This window comes from Nicotiana tomentosiformis, chromosome 11 (assembly GCF_000390325.3).
Source record: "Nicotiana tomentosiformis chromosome 11, ASM39032v3, whole genome shotgun sequence".
NCBI lineage: Eukaryota > Viridiplantae > Streptophyta > Magnoliopsida > Solanales > Solanaceae > Nicotiana > Nicotiana tomentosiformis.
In genome coordinates this window covers 61,931,272-61,955,713 of record NC_090822.1, presented here as the reverse complement: position 1 = coordinate 61,955,713, position 24,442 = coordinate 61,931,272, and the positions used below count along the sequence as shown (strand labels likewise).

General features: G+C 37.2%; 2 protein-coding genes and 1 non-coding gene across 3 annotated transcripts; 1 reads left to right on the top strand and 2 right to left on the bottom strand.

The window, feature by feature from the left end:
• Positions 1 to 9,779: 9,779 nt before the first annotated feature.
• Positions 9,780 to 9,886, bottom strand: LOC117281774 (small nucleolar RNA R71). The gene has a single exon (XR_004512404.1). It is a non-coding gene; the product is annotated as a small nucleolar RNA R71 (small nucleolar RNA).
• Positions 9,887 to 10,447: 561 nt separating this feature from the next.
• Positions 10,448 to 11,510, top strand: LOC138901551 (uncharacterized). The gene is made up of 4 exons (XM_070189323.1): positions 10,448 to 10,543; positions 10,628 to 10,853; positions 10,905 to 10,965; positions 11,114 to 11,510. Exons 1-4 carry the CDS (start codon positions 10,448 to 10,450, stop codon positions 11,508 to 11,510), a joined length of 780 nt encoding a protein of 259 aa, XP_070045424.1.
• A 7,957-nt stretch (positions 11,511 to 19,467) lies between these two features.
• LOC138901550 (uncharacterized) lies at positions 19,468 to 23,454 on the bottom strand. The gene is made up of 2 exons (XM_070189322.1): positions 23,064 to 23,454; positions 19,468 to 19,472 (listed from the first exon to the last, which is right to left on the bottom strand). Exons 1-2 carry the CDS (start codon positions 23,452 to 23,454, stop codon positions 19,468 to 19,470), a joined length of 396 nt encoding a protein of 131 aa, XP_070045423.1.
• Positions 23,455 to 24,442: the final 988 nt, after the last annotated feature.

The following is a 24,442-nucleotide window of genomic DNA, read 5'->3' as shown; positions in this document are numbered from 1 at the left end:
AACCTGTCCAATACCAAATCAACCATCCCTTCAAGTAATAAAACAATAAAAGTACATATAGGAATTCTTAAATAGGGGAACAAAGATCTAGAATGTAGAACAAATGGTCGGATCGTTACACTCAACTAGCTATCCAAACAAAACAAAATAAACTTTGAAACACCTACTAACAACCATAAATTTTAAAACATAAAATGCTGAAGCACAGTTCTTATCCTAGGTCCAGCTCGAGTGGTGCAGGTGTAAGCTATCTCCTTTGCAATAAGTTCCCAGTTCCTAATCCTTTTCTGAAGATTCTTTGATTCCTCTTTATCCAACTTGCATGGACACATTCTGCAAATATCAGCCTAAATACTTGAGCATCTTGAGATCTTCCCTTGGAATACCTAATTGCCCATGTGAGGTATTGTTCCTATGTTGTAGCTCACATGGTCTTTTTGTAGCAATTGTAGCACTCTTGCCCATACTCTTTGCAAACATACAGTTTACAAACATGTGGTTTCTGGATTCATCCTGAACATGACATAGGACACATGTTGGATTAATAGGTAGTCCCCATTTTATCAACCCGTCAGTTGTCAATAATTTACCTTGCAAATGTAGCCACATGGTAAACTTGGCCTTAGTCCGAGCATCATTTTTGAACAACAAACACTTCCATGGAACTCTTGGAAAGTTAGGTAATAGTTGCAGGTAAATGTTCCTGATCATACTCTGCTTCTATGAAGGTGAACATTGAACTTGTTCAAGTGTACTTCTAGCTCCTATAATGTGTCTAATCATCCATGATGCTTGTTGTGGAAAAATAATCTCATCCCTTAACTTCGATATATGAGTTGTGCATTTATTTTTATAGTGGAGAAATAATAAAATAAGGCAGCAATGCTATCTTCATGGACTTAAAAAAAGAGTTCTATATTTTCAAGTACAAATATGAATTTCTATCATTTCCTTGGGAACTCAAATGAAAATATCTGAAAAATAGAAAGAGACTCTATATTAGTTGGTTTAATAATCATATGAAGAGTTTAATTGAACGAAAAGTTAAATGCAACTAGATATTTTTAGAAAGAAATAAAATGATTGTCACAAAATATTATGAAATAATGGTTATTGCTATTTAATATGTATTGAAATAAATATTTACAATTGCGTTTAAAATACTTAATTTTATCTGCATACACATTTTAAGATTTTTTCTGTGTTATAAAATAAAATAGAGTTGATTATTTAAAAGTTATTTGTTGGTATATCTTAGTGACACATTACTTGAGTTCAACTAATTAGATATTATTTTAGTTAACTCACAAATAATGTCCTTGATATTTGGTCTCCTTTATCGTTTAAATCGCTTTGTCATGAGAAAAATATTATTTTGAAAGTTATGCGAGTACCTCATATTAATAAGGAAATTTTTAAAAAAATATTATATAAACATCCACACGATGAAACATGCAGAAGATATGACCAGGATAAAGTAACACCTATTTTCTTGTATATATCTTATAAAATTGTTATTATTTAGTTTATTTGACTTAATACTAAAATTGAAATGATAAATTGCAAGTTAATTTATATTTTATCACTATTCATTAAACACAAATTCAAAGATTGAATCCTTTGGTCGTTTAATGTTTTTGGAAATAAAAGTGCTTGGCTCAATAGCTCCTAGACAAAATATGAATAAGTGATAATTTAATATCTAAAAATAATAAAATGAGTCAATATTCTACAATAAATAACTTAACATTTGGAAACTTTGTATAACTTAAAATAGGAATGTGATAGCAGGCTATAATCTCGTATTTTAGTCACTTATTATACTTTAATTCACTGCACTTTACTTGGGTTGAGCTTTAATTGGTAGTATTTTATACTTATTGCGTATTTTATGCCTTATAGGAATGATTTCAAGTTATGTAGATGTTATGGAGCTAAATCAAATAATTGGAGCTTTGAAGTCTGAGTAAAAGCCCATAGGATTAAGCCGTGATCGTGTTCGGGGGTCGAGGATCACTTTTGGACGTCAAAAATCAAGGAAGAAGTAACACTCTAAGAAAATGCACTGATGCGACGCACCATGCGAAGCACAGTACGACGCATCAGTGCAAATATGCATCAGAAATTTGAGAAGTGCAGAGAATTATAATTTTTGGGTTTGATAGAAAAATACACTAATGCTAAGCATAGTGCGTGGCACACTGCGTAGCATCAGTACAAAATTTTGCCAGACAAGCTAAGTTAAGAGAGTTTATAACCGTGAAAATTGCACTAATGCTACGTGTTGATCCCAAACGCACACACAAGTATACGTGGTCGACAAATAATATAGAAATGTAAGTCCAGATATCGTATTCACAGAAACTTATGATTAACGATCAACTAAATTAAACTAAGATAATTAATCTATTCAAGCGATTTTCTAAAGATTATTAACTACAACTAATCTAAAGTAGCAAACTAAGAGTTTAAAGGAAGCAAGTTAGCGAATATTAGAGACAAATTCAATGAGAGAAACTATTACAGAGATATGGGTTAGCTAACAATCCCATTGAGTTTTTCACTTAAATTATCTAATTAATTTATCTGGTTTATTGGTTGACAGGGCTAATATTACTCGTAGCCGTCTCCCATAGTACTACTCGCCTATTCAAGCTAACCTAATGCCTATATTCCTATGGAATTAAGATTAACAAGAACACATTAATAATTCCCGTACAAAAATCAAGAAAGGTGATTAGGTATATCCCTATCCTAATCACAAATTCATTCTCCGTTAATCGGGTTCAAGATCTCGCTCTACTCAATCTTATGTGCAATCTAGAATTTCCTCTCCCGAGTTCAATGCTAGATTCGTAGATAGTATTCAATTTGTGATCAAACAATCAAATAAAAGTTCAAGATCTCGCTCTACTCAATCAAGATTAAATAAATAAATCAAAATGATAAAATAATAAGAGCAATTCAAGCTTCAAACTACAACGTTCATGTAGCACCCAAAACTCTAAAACTAATAAACTATGAGATTAAAAGAAGAGACGAGAAGAAAAACTAGTTGGAAGCCTCCTCCAAGCGTGGTTTGCGTTCCCCCACGTGAATTTTCCTTGAAAGTATGTTCGATCCTATCCAAATTAGGTTTAGGACTCCTTTTATACGTGTTGGGACCATTTTTGGACGAAATAACCTTGTCCCGGCGGAAATATGAAAACTCGCGCACCACAGCATCCAGACCAGCGCTAGGCGCTGGTGTTGGAGGCAGTAAGTTTCCGCCTAATTTCTTATGTTTGCGATGCACCTACTTGGACTGATTTTCACTTCTTCTATGTTCACACGATGCCTCTTTCTCTCTTCTTTTTCTTTTATTTTAACTCTTTGTTTATATCATCATTAACCATGAAAGAAATCATGTAATCATTACTCCATCATTAAGCTCCCACTTTGGATTCTCTTCTTTTTCTTTTCTTTTTTTCTTCCGCATTTTATTTAATTTTGCTCCATATATTTCATCTTCATACCGCTTTATTCCTAGACAGTTAAAATATAATATTAAGCACAAAGTAATATAATTAACACTCAAAAGATGATTAAAAGTACTAGAATATAAGGTAACAATGGTTAAATATATGCATTTTTTGTCGAACATCAATACCTCACACTTAGACTCTTGCTCTTCCTCGAGTAAGCATTAAAATCACTTTCAATAAATCAAGCTTAGAGACACCACCACTTCGGTAGATACTAACAATTAGGACCTATAACAACTCAAACCATCAGATATACACTTCCTCATCATCGTGTAAGATATACAAGTCACAAACAAATAACAAACCTCTAACCTCCTAACCTCAGAGACGGACTTTAGCTTATCAAATTTAAGCTCGCTCACCTACTCTGTCAAATTAAGCTAATAACATCACCTATCTATCATTAAACAAGTGTGTTCTCACAAAAATAAATACTCCATACATTCAAATCAAAGAGTAAATATAATTTAAGGACTTAGCATCAAAGAACAAATCTCTCACTCACAAACAAATTCACATGTATGCACAAAGAATCATAGGCTTGCCCGTTATGTACATCTCTACTAATTAAGTATGCTCAAATAAAATCAAATAGGACTTTAACATGTTGTAATGTTGGCTAGGGAACGGGTAGGGGAACTATATAATAGTGACTTAGACTTCCCTAAGTACTTTGCACTTTTAGATTTCATCCCCCAATATTTTCATCTCTTATTTTATTTTTCAGCCCTCTCTTCATCAATTGTTTCACAAGTATTTCCCTCATATCAAGAACAATTCAATATTTTTTCAAAGCAATTTTTTTTCATCTATTATTTTTTTTCATATCACATTCTTTTCAAGAGGGTCTTTTCATCACTTTTCAACTATTGTTGGTCACCATTTTTCACTTAACCATACCTTTCTTCAAATTTATCAATTAATATCACAGTCTAAGCAACAATGCTCAAGGAATCAGGGTGCAAAACTAGGGATTCAACAAAAGAATAAAGGTAAAAAATATGGCTTCCAAACAAAAGGCTACAGGCTCAACGGGCTAACTAGTGGTACAATATCCGAAATGGCTAAAATTCACAAGACATATCAAAAAAAGCATATTATCATCTTCTAAACAGAGCAACACTTTTATTTCGCTTCAATAACATGCAGGGCAAGTTCTAGACAAAGTTGCAAAACATGGAATATATGTAAGAAATCCTCACCCCACATGGCACAAGTGTCAATCAAGATGGATCAAATCTACTCTAAGACAGACAGGATCATAGCGAACAACAAAATAAGAATAAGCTCTATACAGAGTCACAACCCTGAGCCTAGGGGTCAGAAAGTCTGCTATTTTATTTATTACTCAAGCACTCAGAGAAAAGTACTACTCAAGCTCTGGCCTAAATATGCTAGTATCAAATATGTCACATAAGGGTCTATCTTCTCTCTCTTTTGCTACTTCTAAAAAAATCTAATCCTAAAAATAAAAAACTTACCCGATTCAAGTTACATCCCCTGGAAAAGAACTGATGCACAAAGAAAAATCAAGGAGGATTATTACCTAATTAAAACTAAAAGAAAATCTTCTTGTATTTTTTTATTGGACCTTAATCCCTCAAGAAAGCTTTCCACAAAGTCCATCGTCGGGAAAAGACCAATTTTTTGGATTTTTTATTCTTTTTTTTGTTTTTGTTTAATTACAAAAATCACTACACTATGAATACGACAATTGAGCTTGGATAACACAAAAAATTACACAGAGAATCTCCTCACCCCACACTTAAAATTATGCAATGTCCTCAATGCATACTATAAATAACAAGAGGGTAAAAGAGACTCTCTAGCAGGCCAAAGGCCGAAGCATTAGCAGCTCACGGGATACTTAGACTTCTCCCATGTATGGTCCTTTGTGCAGGCACTCCACACTTAGTTCTAAGCACTTGCTCAATTTTGCCTACTCCTATTGGCTTTGACTCCATGCTCCTACTCCTACAAAATACAAAACAACACTACAATGATAACACAATTAAAAAAAAGAAAAAAAAAAGAAAAAAATTGAATTAGGTTGCCTTCCAACAAGCGCTTCATTTAACGTCGCGACACAACACCATCACTTTCACCACTTTTCTTTCCACTTTGAGGATATGAATTGCACCCCCAATTTTGCATCAATTTTCTGTTATATTCATGGGGCGGTGGTGTAAAAATAAAGGAACCAAGAAATAGATATCGCATCTTGCACTTCTTTGCCCTTAAGTGAGGGATGTCATTTTGTCTCATTGGCATCACAAATTTTAGAATGTAAGGGTCTTGTTCTTTATCTATGCATATCTCCAAAAGTTCGATCTCCATATTTTCATCCAAACATAATGTAAAAAAATATTTAGAATGAGGATCAACACGCCCCAACTTTAAAACTCCATTATTTTTGACATCCTCAATAATATATACTTCCTCAACCTGAGGATCATCAACAAGAACATGGTATAATAATTGGCATTCTCGTTTTAGCTTCTCAATTTGGCCTAGAAGATCTTTTTCAACTTCACACAAATCATCACTAAATTATTGGATGTTACACGCATCAACCTTTGCACTCAATTGAGCCTCCAAGTCGTGGATAGAACTGCCAAATTGGTCGATCTCTTGTCCCAGTTCAGCTCTTCCTTCTATAAAGTGTAGCATCTCATTCGTAATTATCTCACGGAAACCTCCATATTCCTCTAATAATTTCTTGTGAATATCAAGAATGTGAATATCGTGTTTCACATTATCCAATTCGTTACTCCTGTTAGACTCACTAGAATTATTAGAATCATCATACAAAAGGATTGGAGTAGGATAACAATACTTAAGATAATTATTCCAATTACCACCACAAATAGTACAAGATTGAGATGGTGTACACAACTCGGTCCTAGAAATAGTTTTACAATATTTCTACAAGTGGAGTCCGTTACAATATGGACAAGGCTCACAAAAAAAAGAATACTTACCATCCCACCACTTTTCATTCAAAGATGTCATGTAAAAAAAATGGAATACTAACTACACTAAACTAAAATTACAAACTTGAATAGATAAAAAGTAAAAATCTAATCTAGTAAAATAATTAATTTTTAAGACCCCGACAATGGCGACAAAAACTTGTTGCTCCCAAATGCACACGCAAGTATACATGGTCGACAAGTAATATAGGGATTGTAAGTCTAGATATCGTACGCACAGGGAGTTGTGATCAACGATCAACTAAATTAAACTAAGACAAATAATCTATTCAAGCAATTTTCTTATGATTATTAACTACAACTAGTCTAGAGTAGCAAATTAACAGTTTAAAAGAAACAAGTTGGCGAATATTAGAGACGAATTCAATGAGAGAAATTATTCCAGTGCTATGAGTTAGCTAACATTACCGTTGAGTTTTCCATTTAAATTGTCTAATTAATTTCTCTGATTTATTGGTTGACAGGGTTAATATTACTCGTAGCCTTCTCTCGAAGTATAACTCGCCTATTAAAGCTAGCATAATGCCTATATTCCTATGGAATTAGGATTAAGAAGAACACATTAATAATTCCCGTATAATAACCAAGCAAGGCGATTAGGTATATCCCTATCCTAACCGCAAATCTGTTCCACATTAATCAGGTTCAAGATCTTGCTCTACTCAATCTTATGTGCAATCTAGAATTCCCTCTCCCGAGTTCAATCCTAGATTCGTAAATAATATTCAATTTGTGACCAAGCAATCAAATAATTAAGCACAAGATTGAATAAATAAACCAATACGATAAAATAATAAGAACAATTCAAGCTTCAAACTACAACATTTGTGCAGCACCCAAAACTCTAAAACTAATAAACTATGAGATTAAAAGAAGAGACGAGAAGAAAAACTAGTTGGAAGCCTACTCCAAGCATGGTTTGTGTACCCCCATGTGAATTCTCCTTTAAAGTATGTTCGATCCGATCCAAATTAGGTTTAGGGCTCCTTTTATACGACTTGGGACCGTGTATGATCGAAATAACCTTGTCCATGCCGAAATAGAAAAACTCGCGCACCACAGCATCCAGACCAGCGCTAGGCGTTGGACCTGGCGTTGGAGGCAGTATGTTTCCGCCTAATTTCTTGTGTTTGCGATGCACCTGCTTGGACTGAATTTCACTTCTGCTATGTTCACGTGATGCCTCTTTCTCTCTTCTTTTCCTTTTGTTTTATCTCTTTGTTTATATCATCATTAACCATGAAAGAAATCATATAATCATTACTCCATCATTAAGCTCCTACTTTGAATTCTCTTCTTTTTCCTTTCTTTTTTTTTCTTTCATATTCTATTTAATTTTTCTCCATATCTTTCATCTTCACACCACTTTATTCTTATACAGTTAAAATATAATATTAAGTACAAAGTAATATAATCGACACTCAAAAGATGATTAAAAGTAATAGAATATAAGGAAACAATGGTTAAATATATGCATTTTTGGCCAAACATCATTACGCACCATGCGTAGCATAGTGCGACGCATGAAAGGTAATAAGTTTGCATGTTTTCCTATTTCGGCTAAGAAAGAGAGGTTTCGTCTGGGCCCGACCCTACTTGGTATAAATACTTAGAAAAATATTATTTTCTGGACTTTTGACATACGTTGGACCTAAGGAGGCTAAGAAGGAGTTGGAAGAACACAAGCACAAGGATTTTATCATTCCTTCCTCACTCAAGACCCGAGTTTGGATCGAATCTATGTTTCCTATACTTTTATTATATTGTGATGAATTACTCTATAATTATGAAGTAGTTCCCTTTAGGGTTTGATGTATTTGGTATATTGATGATTGTTTGTGGATTAATTGGTGCATCTATATTCACTTGTTCATGTAATTGAGAGATGCATAACTTGTGATATCTTTGAATTATATTGTTGGTTGACTTTATTAATTCTTCTTAGTAATCTAAAGAGGCTAGTTGAATCAGTGATTAAACCTAGTTAGGAGGATAATTGACATAGGTTCTCCTAAAGACCAATGCACTACGCATTCTTCATATCATCATAGGGCTTAAATTGGTTCATATCGTGAGGTTGAGACTTAATCGAGAGAGGAGTTTCTGCTGAACGTGTAAACTAATAATTGAGTGAATTCGAGAGACTCACTTAAACATTAGAAGTGAATTTTCTAGAGTTAGATCCCACACAATTATCTTGTACCAATCCTATTAAAACCCTATTTTCTCTCAGTGATAACTTTCTTTGTTTATTCCTTGTTTCAATTGTTATTAGTCAATAGCTTTAGACTCTTAGTTAATTTTAGTTAGAAATCATATAAATATTAATTGTTCATCCTCTTGGATAGCAATCAAGCTAGAAACTACGAGAATATGCTTAAATCCAATCCATGTGGATACTATACTATATTTGATTAGCAAGCATAATTTAAGTGTATGTTTTGTACTCGTCAAATTTTGGCGCCATTGCCGGGGATTGGCAATCAATAGTGTTTGAAATAGTTTATAGTGCTAATTTAGGAATTTGTTCTTTTTCTTTTTATTTTTATTTTTTCTCTTTTTACGTTTTGGTGTTGGTTGACGGTGCATAGGTTACAGGTTAAGATTGGTGCATGACTCGAGCTTTTGAGAAATAAGTGCTACCATACGAGTCAGAGATAGATAAACTTTTGCAACAACTGAAGAAGGAAAAAAATCTCACCGAGATGTTAGAAAAGGTTGGGCAACCCTCATACAAAGAAACTATGGCCGTAAATGGTGATGATAAGGTAGTTTTGGCTGCAAGAAAGGCATCCCAACAATGAGAAAAAGCTGCACGGGATGCTGAGGAAGCAGCTATTAGAGATGCACAGATTATCTATGAAGAAGAAAGGGCTCGGAGAATTTCTCGAAATCAACCCTTGGCTACAGACCAGTTCGAAAATATAGCTCCCGGGCCTAAGAGATCACTTGGTTATTATGCTAGACTAGTATACAATCAAGGATTATCAAGTGTTAGACCACCCCCATTCAGAATTGTTGTGTTTTCAGAGGAAAGATGAACGAAGATCCAAACACACATCTAATGGACTTTGAGGAGATCATGAACATCTTTCAATATAATGGGGTGTCACAAGATGCAGTGTACTTAAGGGCATTCCCCTTTTCACTTAAAGATGATGCAAAGTAGTGGCTTCGAAGCTTGACCACGTGATCGATTAGAGCATGGGATGGGATGAACAGAAAATTTCTTGATAAATATTTCGCCTCAGCTAGGTCGGGCAAGTTTATAAGTGAAATCCATAACTTCTGACAGAAAGAGACTGAAACTGTTTTTGAAGCATAGGAGAGGTTTAAGGAGATAGTTAGAAAGTGTCAACGTAGTGGAATTGAACTCTGGATGCAATTTTAGGACTTTTGGGATAGTTTGACACCGGCCTCGCATAAAATATTGAGCAATGCAGTCGGAGGCCCGTTGATGAAGAAGACTTCAGAGGAGATAGTTACAATTCTTGATGAGTTATCTGAAGATACAAATCAGTGGCCCTCTGAGAGTGCTGAAAGAAGAAGATCAACTGGTATTCACCAAGTTGATGCTAATACATTTGTGCAGGTATAACTTGATGCTATGGCTATGCTAATAAAAGCTGATCTTAGCTGCAATACAAAGTGATCCTCACGCAGCTTGTGATATATGTGGATGAGGACACCCTAATGGGTCAGAAGCACCCTATTTTTTCAAGGAGTTCACGTGGGGTTTCCACAAATGCATGGCAACAAAGCAACCCCAGATTTCAGGGACAAGGAGCTCCTGGATTTATGAATTAGCCAAGACAGCAATTTCAACCTCAACAGCCCAATCAGCCGGGTCTTGAAGATCTCATGAAGGCCCTCATTGTGAAAACTGCTAAATGATTTGAAGTACAAAGGGCATCAATTCGAAATTTAGAGATGCAAGTGGGAAAGATTGCAACAATATTATCTGATAGGGTTCCAGGAACTCTCCCCGCTGATACTGAAAGAAACTCCAATGAAACAGTGAATGATGTAACCTTGAGAAGTGGGCAAGTGTTGAAAGACCCCACCCCGATCTAGAATTTTGTGATACTTAAAAAGGAAAGTGGGGAGCAGCTGAAGAATGATGTTGATAAAAAGAAGAAAGGCCAGAAGAAAGCTGAGAATAAGAGGAGAAAAGAAAATTCGAGAAGGGAGGAACCCGAGTGGAGCGAGCATATGCCTGCTTTACCTTTTTCCCAAATTCCATATAGTGAAAAGATGGACAAGCAGTTTGAGAGATTTCTGGACGTGCTGAAACAAGTTCATGTAAACTTGCTATTCACGGAAGTTGCTGAAACAGGTTCATGTAAACTTGCTCTCACAAATTTCGGCTTATGCTAAATTCTTGAAGGAGATCCTGACAAAGATGAGGAAAATAGAGGAGACCTCAGTGGTCAAGCTCATAGAGCATTGTAGCGCGATATTTCAAAATAAAATCCCACAAAAGTGTGGAGATCCAGGGAGTTTTACTATACCTTGCTCTTTAGGAAATATTAATTTCGATAAGTCATTATGTGATTCTGGTGCCTCAATTAATTTAATGCCTCTAACTATTTACAGGAAGTTGGAGAAGGAGATTGGAAAGATAAGGTCTGCACCAATATCGTTGCAGCTGGCTGACCAAACGACTCTAATACCTGAGGGGATAGTTGAAGATGTGTTAGTTCGGGTGGATAAGTTCGTATTTCCTAAGGATTTTATAGTGGTAAAAATGGAGGAAAACAAGGAGGTCCCCCTCATCCTAGGAAGACCATTCTTAGCGGCGGGCAGAGCTATATTAGATATACAAGAGATAAAACTCATGCTTAGAGTGAGTAAGGAAACTGTAACTTTCAAGATGGAGGTAGAAAAGGGGGTGCAAAAGGACAAATCAGCTGCAAGTGTTGAGTGGAAAGTAAAGGGCGCAAAAGAGAAGGCTGCAGTGAGTGAGAAATATAAGTATGGGGTGTACCCCTAGAAGGCTGAGAAGAAGCTGTCTGCATGGATATGTGCATTAGTCCGGGCGCGAGGAATGGAGCACGACTTTGACTCAGACCCCGACGAGATATTCAGGGAAGTTTCCTTTACCTTATGCTTTTTAATTGTGTGTCATGGGGACATGCCACAACTTAAAGTGTGGGGTGGGGGATATTTGTATGTATGTTTGTATATGTGTTTCTTTTTCGAAGTTTTAGTAGTTAGAGATAGAACATTTTTTTTTAAATTTTTCGATATTTTCCGATGATGGATATTATCGATAGGTTTCTTGAGGGATTAAAATCGAAAGAAAAAAAGGCAAAAAGATTTTCTTTTGTTAGGTAGTGTAATAATTTCCCCTTAGTTTTTCTTTGTTCGACAATTCTTTTTTAAGGGTTTTGTTTGAACCGGGTGTAGTTAGTTTTTCTTTTTGTTAGGAGTAGGAAACCTTGTGCTCTGGTTTGAATGGAAGGCAATATCTCTTGACTTTATTATGCCTTGAGAATAGTGAGTGCTTTAGTTGTGACGCTTAGGCTCAGTATTGACTCTTGTATAAGTACCTTAAATTCTATGATCTTAACTATTTTGACTAGAGTGTCTTGATAATTACGATTTTGAGTGAGCTATATGCCATGTGTGTGTGAGATTTTTGTGTTATTCTGTGCATTGTATTTGATGTCTAGAACTTGCCCCGTGTGTTTGCAAAGCGAAATAGTAGTTTTATTCAGTCTTGGAAGTGATATAGGCCAATTATATGCTTTTACCCACCTAATTGTTATGTATCTTAGTTCACCCCTTTGAGCCTCTAATCATATTTATTTGGCAATCACATTATAAGCCTTATCCATTTGTTTGAATTGACCATCTATTTGAACCTTTTACCTCTTATGAGCACTTGAATTTGTTATGAACTTTGTAAAAGTTAAAGTGTGGGGTGTTGGGTTGGCTTTTGAGTGGAACTATTGAAATAGGAGAAATGTGCTTTGTTTTGAAAAAGTAAGAGCCACTTGAATTGAATAAGAAAAGAAAAAGAAAAATAGTTACATTGTTGTGAAAAATATTTCTTGATAGTGGTAACTCTTGATATATCCGATCTTAATGAAGTTGGGAGTTGACGTATATTGATGTGAAGGTGGAGTTATGGTTTGACATAAGTGTGGGGTTTTGAATGGTTAATTGTATGTATAAAAGTGCTTAGGGAGGTGTAGTCACTCTTATATCTAAATGTATCCTACCCGTCCCACAGCCTACATTACAACCAATTAAAGTTCTACTTGATCCTTGACTGAATGAGCTCAATTAGTAGAGTAGTACACTACGGGCCAGCCTATGATACGTCTTTTGTGGAATATGAATGCTGTTTATGAGAGTGAGCGAATTCTTTCTATCATGAGTTCCTAATTATTTTTAAATTTTATTGTATGTGGAACTACTCTCTATTGTTGTGTGAGGGCACTTGATTAACAAAGGAAAAGTAATGTCGTTGACCTCTGTGTAGAGTAAGTGAGCGGGTTGTGATAATTGCGTGGTGTTTTTTAGTCAAATCTTGAGGCGAGGATGTTACGTTAGAGTGCTTAGTCTGTTTTAATTATTCTTGGTGTGATGAGTTAGGCGAGCTGTTTAAAAATGCCGTGTCTATATGAAGTGTAGTTTGATTGCTCGAGGACGAGCAATGGTTTAAGTGTGGGGTATTGATGACAGTCTATAATCTCGTGTATTAGTTGCTTATTGCACTCTAATTCACTGTACTTTACTTGTGTTGAGCTTTAATTTGTAGTATTTTGCACTTATTGCGTAGTTTATGCCGTGTAGGAATGATTCTGAGTTATGTAGATATTGTGGAGCTAAATCAAATAATAGGAGCTTTGAAGTTTGAGTAAAAGCCAAAGGGAATAGCCGGGATCGTGTTCGGGGGGGCCGAGGATCACTTCTGGACGTCAAAAATCAAGAAAGAAGAAACACTCTAAGGAAATGCACTAATGCGACGCACCATGCGTAGCACAGTGCGACGTATCAGTGCAAATGTGCGTCAGAAATTTGAGAAGTTCAAAGAGTTGTAATTTTTGGGTCTGACAGAAAAATACACTAATGCTAGGCATAGTGCGTGGAATAGTGGTAGCATCAGTACAAAATTTTGTCAAACAAGCTATGTTCAGAGAGTTTACAACCGAGAAAATTACACTAATACTACGCACCCTGCGTAGCTTAGTACGACGCATGAAAAGTAATAAGTTTGCAAGTTTTTCTATTTCGGCTAGGAAAGGGAGGTTTCATCTGGGCCCGACCCTACTTGGTATAAATACATAAAAAAATATTATTTTCTAGACTTTTGACATATTTTGGACCTAAGGAGGCTAAGGAGGAGTTGGAAGGAATAGATTCCAATTTGAGAGAGTTGAAAAAGCACTATCTCGTTGAAAGGTTCTATACATCTGCCGTTTCTCAATGCATTTCTATAGACAAAGACTCCATTTTTTCCTCTTTTCGGATGATAAATCTTTTTCAGAATATGGAGTGTGAATCAAACTCATATTTGAATTGAAATTGAGATACTGATACAAGTTCTCCCCTTCTGAATCAGATAAATTCATATCTGAAAGAGTTTGACAATAAGTTCTTTCAAAATTGACTATTTGCCCCTCTGTTAGTAGAAATATTTGCGATCGAGTAAATAGCTCTACGAATGAATGGATCAGATCGACTTGGAAAATGGAAAGATTTGTACAAGTTATACCTTTCGTCACCGCTTTGTGAAAAATCGTTAGGTATGAATATGTTGGATAAATATGACTCGATTGGTGAAATAGTATCGAACACAAGCACAAGAATTTCATCATTCCTTCCTCACTCAAGACCCGAGTTTGGATCGAATCTATGTTTTCTTACACTTTTATTATATTACTCCATGATTATGGAGTAGTATTTCCATTAAGGTTTGATGGATTTGATGTATTGATGATTTTTTGTGGATTATAACTCTAGTTTTATGTATTGAAGTATTTTTGGATGATTTAGTTGTTTCATCTATATTCACTTGTTCATGTAATCGAGAGAGGCATAACTTGTGATATCTTTGTATTAAATTGTTGGTTGACTTCATTAATTATTTTTAGTAATGAAAAGAAGCTAGTTGAATCATTGATTAAACCTAGTTAGAAGGATAATCGAGAGAGGTTCTTCTAAATACCAATCCATTACGCATTCTTTTATATCTTCACATAGCTTAAATTGGTTCATATCGTGAGATTGAGACTTAATCGAGAGAGGAGTTTCTGTTGAACGTATAAACTAATAATTTAGTGAATTCGAGAGACTCACTTAAACATTAGAAGTGAATTATTTATAGTTAGATCCCAAATAATTATCTTGCACCTATCCTATCAAAATCCTATTTTCTCTTACTGATAACTTTCTTTGCTTATGTGTTTCGATTGTCATTAGTCAATCGCTTTAGACTCTTAGTTAATTTTAGTTAGAAATTATATAAATCTCAATTGTTGATCCTCTTGGATAGCAATCAAGCTAGAAACTATGAGAATACTGTTTAAATCCAATCCATATGGATACGATATTATACTATACTATATTTGATTAGCGAGCATCATTTAAGTGTGTGTTTTGAGCTCGTCAAAATGTATTATGCATAGTTCATATTATATAGTTTTGAAATAACATAGGGAGAACTTTAGTTATGTTCTTTTGTTCATAACTCTTGTCAGGTTATATAATACGATGATAAATTCTTATAACTAAACACAAATTAATAATCAACATGGTTTCTGTTTAAACTACATAATAACGTCGGCACTTTTTGTGTGAAAATCCTATATACATATTGAGGGGTCTCAAGCAAAAAGAATTTTAGTCGGATATGATAAGGAATGTTTTAGTTACAAAAGGACAAAGTTATCATAGAGATATTGTAAAATGAAATGTATTATGTACGTACTTTAGGTTTTTTTACTTATTTATTTTTCTGATTAGGATGGTGAAAAGTTTCGTTGTTCTTTATTATTCAGATTTTGGTATTCCTTTCGTTTTTACTTACTTCTACGATAGTTAAGTTACATAGTTGGAAAGGATTTTTATAAATTTTAATTGATTTTAGAGTCTAAATATTAGAAATTCATACATTATTCTAATAAGAAAATATTTTAACAAACAATATTTTAGTTGATTTCAAAGTCCTAAAATTTAGAAAAAAATTAATGTCACGCCCCAAAACCGAAGAGCGCGGCCGACGCTCAACCGAGTGAACCCGGTCGAGCAAGCCTATTAGATTTCCTTCTACCCAAACTCATTCATGAATAAAGTGAATATATATATATATATATATATATATATATATATATCTTCGTTAATTAAACAATAAAGTGATCACATCTGCAATACCAATTTCTTACCATTAGTTACTTCATTTTTAAAGTCTCAGTTCCACACATTTTTCATAATCTAAAGTGGAAATAGTAATTCAAATACAACATAACGAGTTTTACTTCCCAGCACCAATATACAACCCACACTATGTCTACGGAGCCTCTATAGATAAAGAAGAGTACAATGATAATGCTGGCAATAAGGACCCGGCTATACCTCAAACAGAATACACAAAGTACAAAAGATTCATGACCCCGGGATGAAGTGGGGCTCACCAAGTGAGTTGGGAAGAAGGTGTACTGCTATCACTGATCAATATCTCATGCTGTGGAATCACCTGCATCCATTTAAAGATGCAGCGCCCCCGGCAAAAGGGACGTTAGTACTGTCGAATAGCACTAGTATGTATAACTAAATACCCTCTCAATAGAATGATAAATAATACAAACAAGATTATCATAATGTTAATTGAAGCCTTAATCAACATCAAACCTCAATTTAGGATCAAGACAGTGTTTCAATTAATTTTCATATCTCACATTGGGAGATTTTTAGTATCGATATACCATTGTCCACAATACCATTATTATTCACAATACCAGTACCACCGTACTCTCAGTACGGAGTCTGATCACGACCCGATCGGCTAGACTATCTCATTAGAGACATCAACCATAATTACTCTCAATATCAATACCACCATCTTTAACACAGAGTCCGATCATGACCCGATCGGCTCGGCTATCCATTAGGGACATCGACCACAATCACAATTTCAATTACAATTTCTAGCACAATCACCACCATGTGTGCGGCATGGTGTCCGATCACGACCCGACCGACTAGGTTGTTTATTCGAGACAACCTTTTATATCAATCATCGCATTTCATATTACTATCACATATTTTCATTTCATTGGCACTAACGGCCATAATTATAAGATCATTCTTTGCACGTTGGCCATATTTAATATTTTATGCTCACCTTTTCACTTTCTAACATCAACATCATTAACAACAACAACAACAACAATTCAAATCAAGGAATGTAGTACACATGTGAGCAATTAAGAGTTTAAGACACATAGAGATTCTTCACAAAATTTGGCATAATAGCCTTCGTTTGAAATTAACTTGAAGTAGAACATTTCTAATGCACAACCCAAATTTTTAACACATCCTCAATTGATAACATAACATAAATAATGCATTTGGAATACTTGTTGAACATAAATCTTTCAACCCAATATTACTTGGAATAGCCAATTTTATAATGAACCATTCGGGACTTACATAATTCACATGAATATCGTGGGATCCAATTCTAAGAGAAGAGTTTAGTCAACATACCTTACTTGAGCTTCCTTACACTCTAAATATTCTGGAATTCCTAGAAACTTCAATCTATTTTAGAAATATAACAAGTTGAACCAAAATTAGGATGATGATAATGGTTCTAGCTCATTTGAGCATTTTATCAAATACTAGGTGTGCATTAAGGTTTCAAGGTCCTTTTATGGAGGATTCCATCATCCCACAACCCAATTCTTTTACCATTTTTAGCACAACAATCTTCCTACACCCTTTGATAACACATACATGTAAAATAAACAAATCTCATGCCCAAAAAGTATCTTGCTAATTACCCATTTCTAGACAAAATTAGAAATTGAGGGTTAGGGTGTAGAATCTTACCTCTAGGATGAAGACCTAGTGAGTTTCCCTTCTTAATCTTCCAAAACTTAGGCAAGAGTTGAAGAACAATTATTGAAGAACACCTTCTCACTCTAGGGCAGTCTCTCTCACTCTAAAATGTCAGATTATAGCTCAAAAATGGCGAGACACTAGGTCTAATGAACCCCTTATCAAGCAAATCTTGCAACTGCTCCTTCAATTCTTTCAACTCTGGAGGGGCCATGCCATATGGAAGAATGGAAATAGGGTGAGTGCCCAGAGCCAAATCAATGCAGAAATCAATATCCCTGTCGAGTGGCATCCTCGGCAGGTCTGCAGGAAACACCTCTGGAAACTCACGAACAACCGGCACCGAATCTATGGAAGGAACCTCCGCACTAGAATCGTGGACATAAGCCAAATAAGCTAGACACCCCTTCTCGGCCATATGCCGAGCCTTCACATAAGAGATAACCCTGTTGGAAGAATGGCCAAGATTTCCCCTCCACTCTAATTGAGGAAACCCCTGCAAGGCTAAGGTCACCGTCTTGGCGTGACAATCTAATATAGCATGATAAGGTGACAGCCAATCCATACCCAGTATGACATCAAAATCAACCATGTCAAGAAGTAGAAGATATACACGAGTGTATTTAAGAAACTAGGGTCGGGTTTTAAAAACCCAAAAATGGAGCTCCGGAACAAGGTCAGCGATCACATATGCGATCGCATAATCGATATGCGAGTATATCGGTCGCATAATTGGTGTCCAAAACTGGCAAACATCTGTCTGTGCTTGCGGTCACTATGCAGCCCACCGACCTGTTCTGCGGTCGCATAATGAACCACAGAACAGTTATGCGGTCGCATAGTCGACCGCCGAATTGCATCCAAATTGGCCCTCTCCTGCCTCACTTCTGCGGCCATTATGGGGCCCATAGAGTGATTCTTCAGTCGCATAATGGACCGTAGAAATGCGTTTTTCTTCCAAAAACCTTCCTTTACTTTCCGTTGCATTGTTCAACTCAACAAGTTCGAGTCGTGGCGAGCTTGAAACATTAATTTCTTTTGCAAAATTTTACGGGGCCTTACAATTAAATAACTATTTGGTCTAATGTAAAATTGATTTCTAAAAGGTAAAAAAGGCGAACGATATTTCGCTAACGGCTTTCATGCTATTAATATAACTAATCTTTAGGTACACGCTTTTGTGACGAGCCAATAGATCTTTTTGAGCACTAGGTCTTTTTTCTATGTTTCGAGACCTTCCGTAGTTTCATTTGATTTATGACTTGTGTCCGTGGTTCGTGTCATTTTCCGCAAAGTTTATTTGTGAAATGTTAAAGAAAACGTGATTTTTGACTTAAAATGAGGCTTGAGAACGATCAATGTTCTCAGTAAACAACTGTCATGACCCAAAATTTCCCTCCGACGGGACCGTGATGGCGCCTAACATTTCACTTGCTAGGCAAGCCAACGTTAGAGAATCATTAACCAATTCCTTATTCCCATGCAGTAATTAACAATAATTAACTAAGATGAAATATAATAAGTACGGAATATCATAAAACTGTATTAAATACTACCACCCGGATCTGGAGTCATAATTCACGAACATTCTAGAATTTACTACAAGTAATAGTATGAAAGAAATACAACTATCTAAATAAAAGAAAACAGTAGGACATAAAAGATAGACGGGGACTTCAACGTCAGTGAACGCCGACAGATCTACCTTGAGTCTCCGGACAGCGGACCAGTAGCAAATCTCGATCAACCTGAGCCGGTATCAAAATCTGCACAGAAAGTGCAGAGTGCAGCATCAGTACAACCGACCCCATGTACGGGTAAGTGTCGAGCCTAACCTCGACGAAGTAGTGACGAGGCTAAGGCAAGGCACCTACAAATCAACCTGTACAATTTAACAGTGCATATGCAAATATCAAAAATAAAGAACTAAACAGGAAATGCCGGGAGGGGAACATACTGAGGGGAATACAAGCTAAAGAACTACAACAGAGTGATCACCAGAGCACTTAATATACCATGAATCAATAGGAATATGAATACAGTAAGGAAAAATGTACGGCATCACCCTTCGTACTTTTACTCTCAATCTCACCATAAAATAAATAGAAATGGCACGACATCACCCTTCGTGCATTAACTCTCATATCATGGCACGACATCACCCTTCATGCATTAACACTCACAATATGACACGGCATCACCCTTCGTGCATTAATACTCACAATATGGCATGGCATCACCCTACGTGCATTAACACTCACAATATGGCACGGCATCACCCTTCATGCATTAACACCCTCCCTTACCATAATGCAATATATAAATATCAACAGGGAGATAGAATAACAAGTACAAACCTTACCTCAACATTTGGTTCCATAACATCAATCTCAACTTTAAAATAAAAACTCAATTATCACCAAAAAATACGTAAACATGATAAGAACGATAAATTGAACAACACTAGTATAACACATCGCAATTAGGCATAGGAATGAGACAATATAAGAAAAACTGAGAAACATGGAAAACAGGTAAATTTGGCAGCGCATAAGTACTCATCACCTCACATATACGCCGCTCACATGAATTTCACTTAGTAAGTAATCTAAGGTTTCTAATTCCCTCAAGTCAAGGTTAGACACAACACTTACCTCGCTCCGAAAACCACTTAATTCTCAAGCACAGCTTTTCCTTTGGAATTCACCTTCAAACCACTCGTATCTATTTAAAAAATGACTCAATAATATCAGATATTGCTAAAGGAATCAAATATATTGCATAAATTAAATTTCCCAAACTTTTCTCCAAAAAGTCGAAAAATCGACCCCGGGTCCGCTTGGTCAAAACCCGAGGTTCGGACCAAAATCCTCTTACCCATTCACCCCTGAGCCCGAATATGTAATTAGTTTTGGAATCCCACCTCAAATTGAGGTCTAAATCCCCAAATTCCCGAAATCCCTAGTTTCTACCCTAACCCCTAATTTTACCATGAAAACTCTATATTTTAGGTTGAAAATTCAAGAAATGTAATGGGTAATTGAAAGAAAATGGTTTAGAATCACTTACCAACAATTTGCCTAAAATCCCGTTTTTGGATTCTGTTAAGTGCTGGGCGATAGTGTTCATCGCGTTCGCAAGAGCACTGTCGCGTTCGCGAAGGGTAATGGCTGCCAAGACTTCGCGTTCGCAAGACCCAGCTCGCGATGATTACTCCCCCTGGCCTTCGCGTTCTCGAGACATGGCTCACGTTCACGATGAAGCAACGACCAACCCCCCCCCCCCCCATGTCCCCACATGCTTCGCGTTCGCGAAGGGTAAGTCCCCCATCACTTCACGTTCATGACCAGGCCTTCGCGTTCGCGAAGAAGAAAACTTCAGCTGCCTAGTTTACTCTTCGCGTTCGTGAGAGTATCTTCGCGAACGCGAAGAAGGACATGCCAGAACACAGACTCTCCAGAAAAAACAGATTTCCAAAGTCCAAAACAACTTGTGGCCTATCCGAAACTCACCCAAGCCCTCGGGGCTCCAAACTAAACATGCACACAAGTATAAAAACATCATACGGACCTGCTCGCGCAATCAAATCGCCAAAATAACACCTAGAGCTATGAATTTAGCACCAATTCAAATGAAATTCTCAAGAACACTTTAAAATTTCTATTTTCTCAACTGGACGTCCAAATCATGTCAAATCAATTCCGTTTCTCACCAAATTTCACATACAGGTCTTAAATATCATAACGAACCTGTATCAAAATACGGACCCGATACTAACAATGTCAAATATCAATCAATTCTTAAAACAAATAAATTTCCAAACTTTTAATTTTTATCAAAAATCATAACTTGAGCTAGGGACCTCCGAATTCGATTCCGGGCATACGCCCAGATCCCATAATTCGATACGGACCCACCGGGACTGTCAAAACACGGATACGGGACCGTTTACCAAAAATATTGACCGAAGTCAACTAAAATCAACTTTTAAGGCAAACATTCTTATTTTTATTAGTTTTCAACATAAAAGCTTTTTGGAAACCTGCCCGGACTGTGCACACAAATCGAGGAGGGTAAAAATGAGATTTTAAGGCTTAAGAGCACAGATTCGAGTTCTAAAACATAAAATGACCTTTTGGGTCATCACAATCTCCACCTCTAAAACAATCGTTCGTCCTCGAACGGACATAGAAAAGTGCCTGGGCTGGTGAAAAGATGGGGATATCTACTCCGCATATCGGACTCGGACTCCCAAGTAGCTGCCTAAGTAGGCTGACCTCTCCACTATACTCGAACTGAAGGGTAACTCTGTGATCTTAACTGGCGAACTTGCCGGGCTAGAATTGCCACCGGTGTCTCCTCGTAAGTCAAATCCTTGTCCAACTGGACAGAGCTGAAATCTAACACATGGGATGGATCGCCATGATACTTTTGAAGCATGGATACATGGAATACCGGATGAACAACTGCTAAACTAGGTGGTAACGCAAGCTTGTAAGCCACCTCTCCCACTCTCTCCAGAATCTCAAAAGGTCCGATATACCTAGGGCTCTACTTGCCCTTCTTTCCGAACCTCATTACACCCTTCATGGGTGATACCCGAAGTAACACTCTCTCACCGACCATGAATGCAACATCATGAACTCTACAGTCGGCATAACTCTTCTGCTTGGACTGAGCTGTGCAAAGTTGATCCTGAATAATCTTGACCTTATCCAAGGCATCCTATACTAAGTCTATGCCCAATAACCGAGCATCCCCCGGCTCGAACCACCCAACTGGCGACCAACACCGCCTACCATATAATGCCTCATAGGGAGCCATCTGAATGCTCGACTAGTAGCTGTTGTTGTAGGCTAACTCAGCAAAGGGCAAGAACTGATCCCATGATCCTCCGAAGTCTATAACAAAATCGCGGAGCATATCCTCCAAGATCTGAATAGTACGCTCGAACTGCCCTCCGTCTGGGGATGAAATGTTGTGCTCAACTCAACCCGCGTACCCAACTCACGCTGAACTGCCCTCCAAAAGTGCGAGGTAAACTGCGTACCTCGATCAGAAATGATAGACACGGGCACACCGTGAAGACGGACGATCTCAAGAATATAAATCTCTGCTAACCGCTCCGAGGAATAGGTAACTGCCACAGGAATGAAGTGCGCTGACTTAGTCAGCCTATCCACAATAACCCATACGGCGTTGAACTTCCTCTGAGTCCGTGGGAGTCCAACAACAAAGTCCATAGTGATATGCTCCCATTTCCACTCAGGAATCTCCATCTGCTGACGCAAACCACCGGGTCTCTGATGCTCATATTTTGCCTGCTGACAATTTAGGCACCGACCTACATAAGCAACTATATCTTTCTTCATACTCCTCCACCAATAATGCTGCCGCAGGTCCTGGTACATCTTGGCAGCGCCCGGGTGAATAGAATACCGAGAACTGTGAGCCTCCTTAAGGATCAACTCACGAAGTCCATCCACATTAGGCACACAAATACGACCATGCATCCTCAAAACTCCGTCATATCCAACAGTAACCTTCTTGGTACCACCATGCCGTAGTGTGTCTCTAAGGACAAGTAAATGAGGATCGTCATCCTGCCAATCTCTGATGCGCTCAAACAAAGAAGGCCGAGCAACTGTACAAGCTAGAACACGGCTAGGCTCAGAAACATCAAACCTCACAAACTGGTTGGCCAAGGCCTGACCATCCAATGCAAGCGGTCTCTCACCCACTGGAATATATGCAAGGCTACCCATACTAGCTGATTTTTTACTCAAAGCACCGGCCACCACATTGGCCTTCCCAGGATGATACAATATGGTGATATCATAGTCTTTCAATAGCTCCAACCACATCCTCTGCCTCAAATTGAGTTCCTTCTGCTTGAACAAATACTGCAAGCTCCGATGATCAGTGAATACCTCACATGGCACACCGTAAAGGTAGTGCCTCCAAATCTTCAGCGAGTGAACAATGGCTGCCAGCTCTAGATCATGAATAAGGTAATTCTTCTCCTGAACCTTCAGCTGCTATGAAGCATATGCAATAACCTTGCCACCTTTCATCAATACCGCACCCAGACCAATACGAGATGCGTCACAATATACTGTATAAGATCCAGAACTTGTGGGTCACACCAATACCGGTACCGTGGTCAAAGAAGTCTTGAGCTTCTGAAAGCTCGCTTCACACTCGTCTGACCACCTAAACGGGACACCCTTCTGGGTCAATCTGGTCAACGGGGCTGCTATGGATGAAAACCCCTCAACAAATCGATGGTAATAGCCCGCAAAACCTAGGAAACTACGGATCTCTGTAGCTGATATGGGTCTAGGCCAATTCTTGACTGCCTCAATCTTCTTAGAATCCACCTGAGTACTCTCTGCTGATACAATGTGACCCAAGAAAGCAACTAAACTCAACCAAAACTCGCATTTTGAGAACTTAGCATATAACTGGATGTCTTTCAGAGTCTGAAGAACGATCCGAAGGTGCTGCTCATGCTCCTCTCGACTGTGGGAGTAGATCAAGATATTATCAATAAACAAAACCACAAAGAAATCCAAGTAGGGTTTGAACATCCGGTTCATCAAATACATGAATGCTGCTGGGACATTTGTTAGCCCAAATGACATCACTAGAAACTCATAATGCCCATACCGAATCCGAAAAGCTGTCTTAGGAACATCGGATGCCCTAATCCTAAACTGATGGTAGCCAGATCTCAAATCAATCTTCGAAAACACCTTGGCACCCTGAAGCTGATCAAATAAATCATCAATCCTTGGCAATGGATATTTGTTCTTGATGGTGACTTTGTTCAACTGCCGATAATCTATACAC

Bases quoted from the DNA above. Each gene is read 5' to 3' on its own strand.
- LOC138901550 (XM_070189322.1), bottom strand. From the start codon at position 23,454: ATGTGGTTGGAGCTATTGAAAGACTATGATATCACCATATTGTATCAT.
- LOC138901551 (XM_070189323.1), top strand. From the start codon at position 10,448: ATGCAAGTGGGAAAGATTGCAACAATATTATCTGATAGGGTTCCAGGA. The intron at 10,854-10,904 runs GTTCATGTAAAC...AAATTCTTGAAG, and splicing joins CACGGAAGTTGCTGAAACAG to GAGATCCTGACAAAGATGAG. The intron at 10,966-11,113 runs GTAGCGCGATAT...AACTATTTACAG, and splicing joins GGTCAAGCTCATAGAGCATT to GAAGTTGGAGAAGGAGATTG.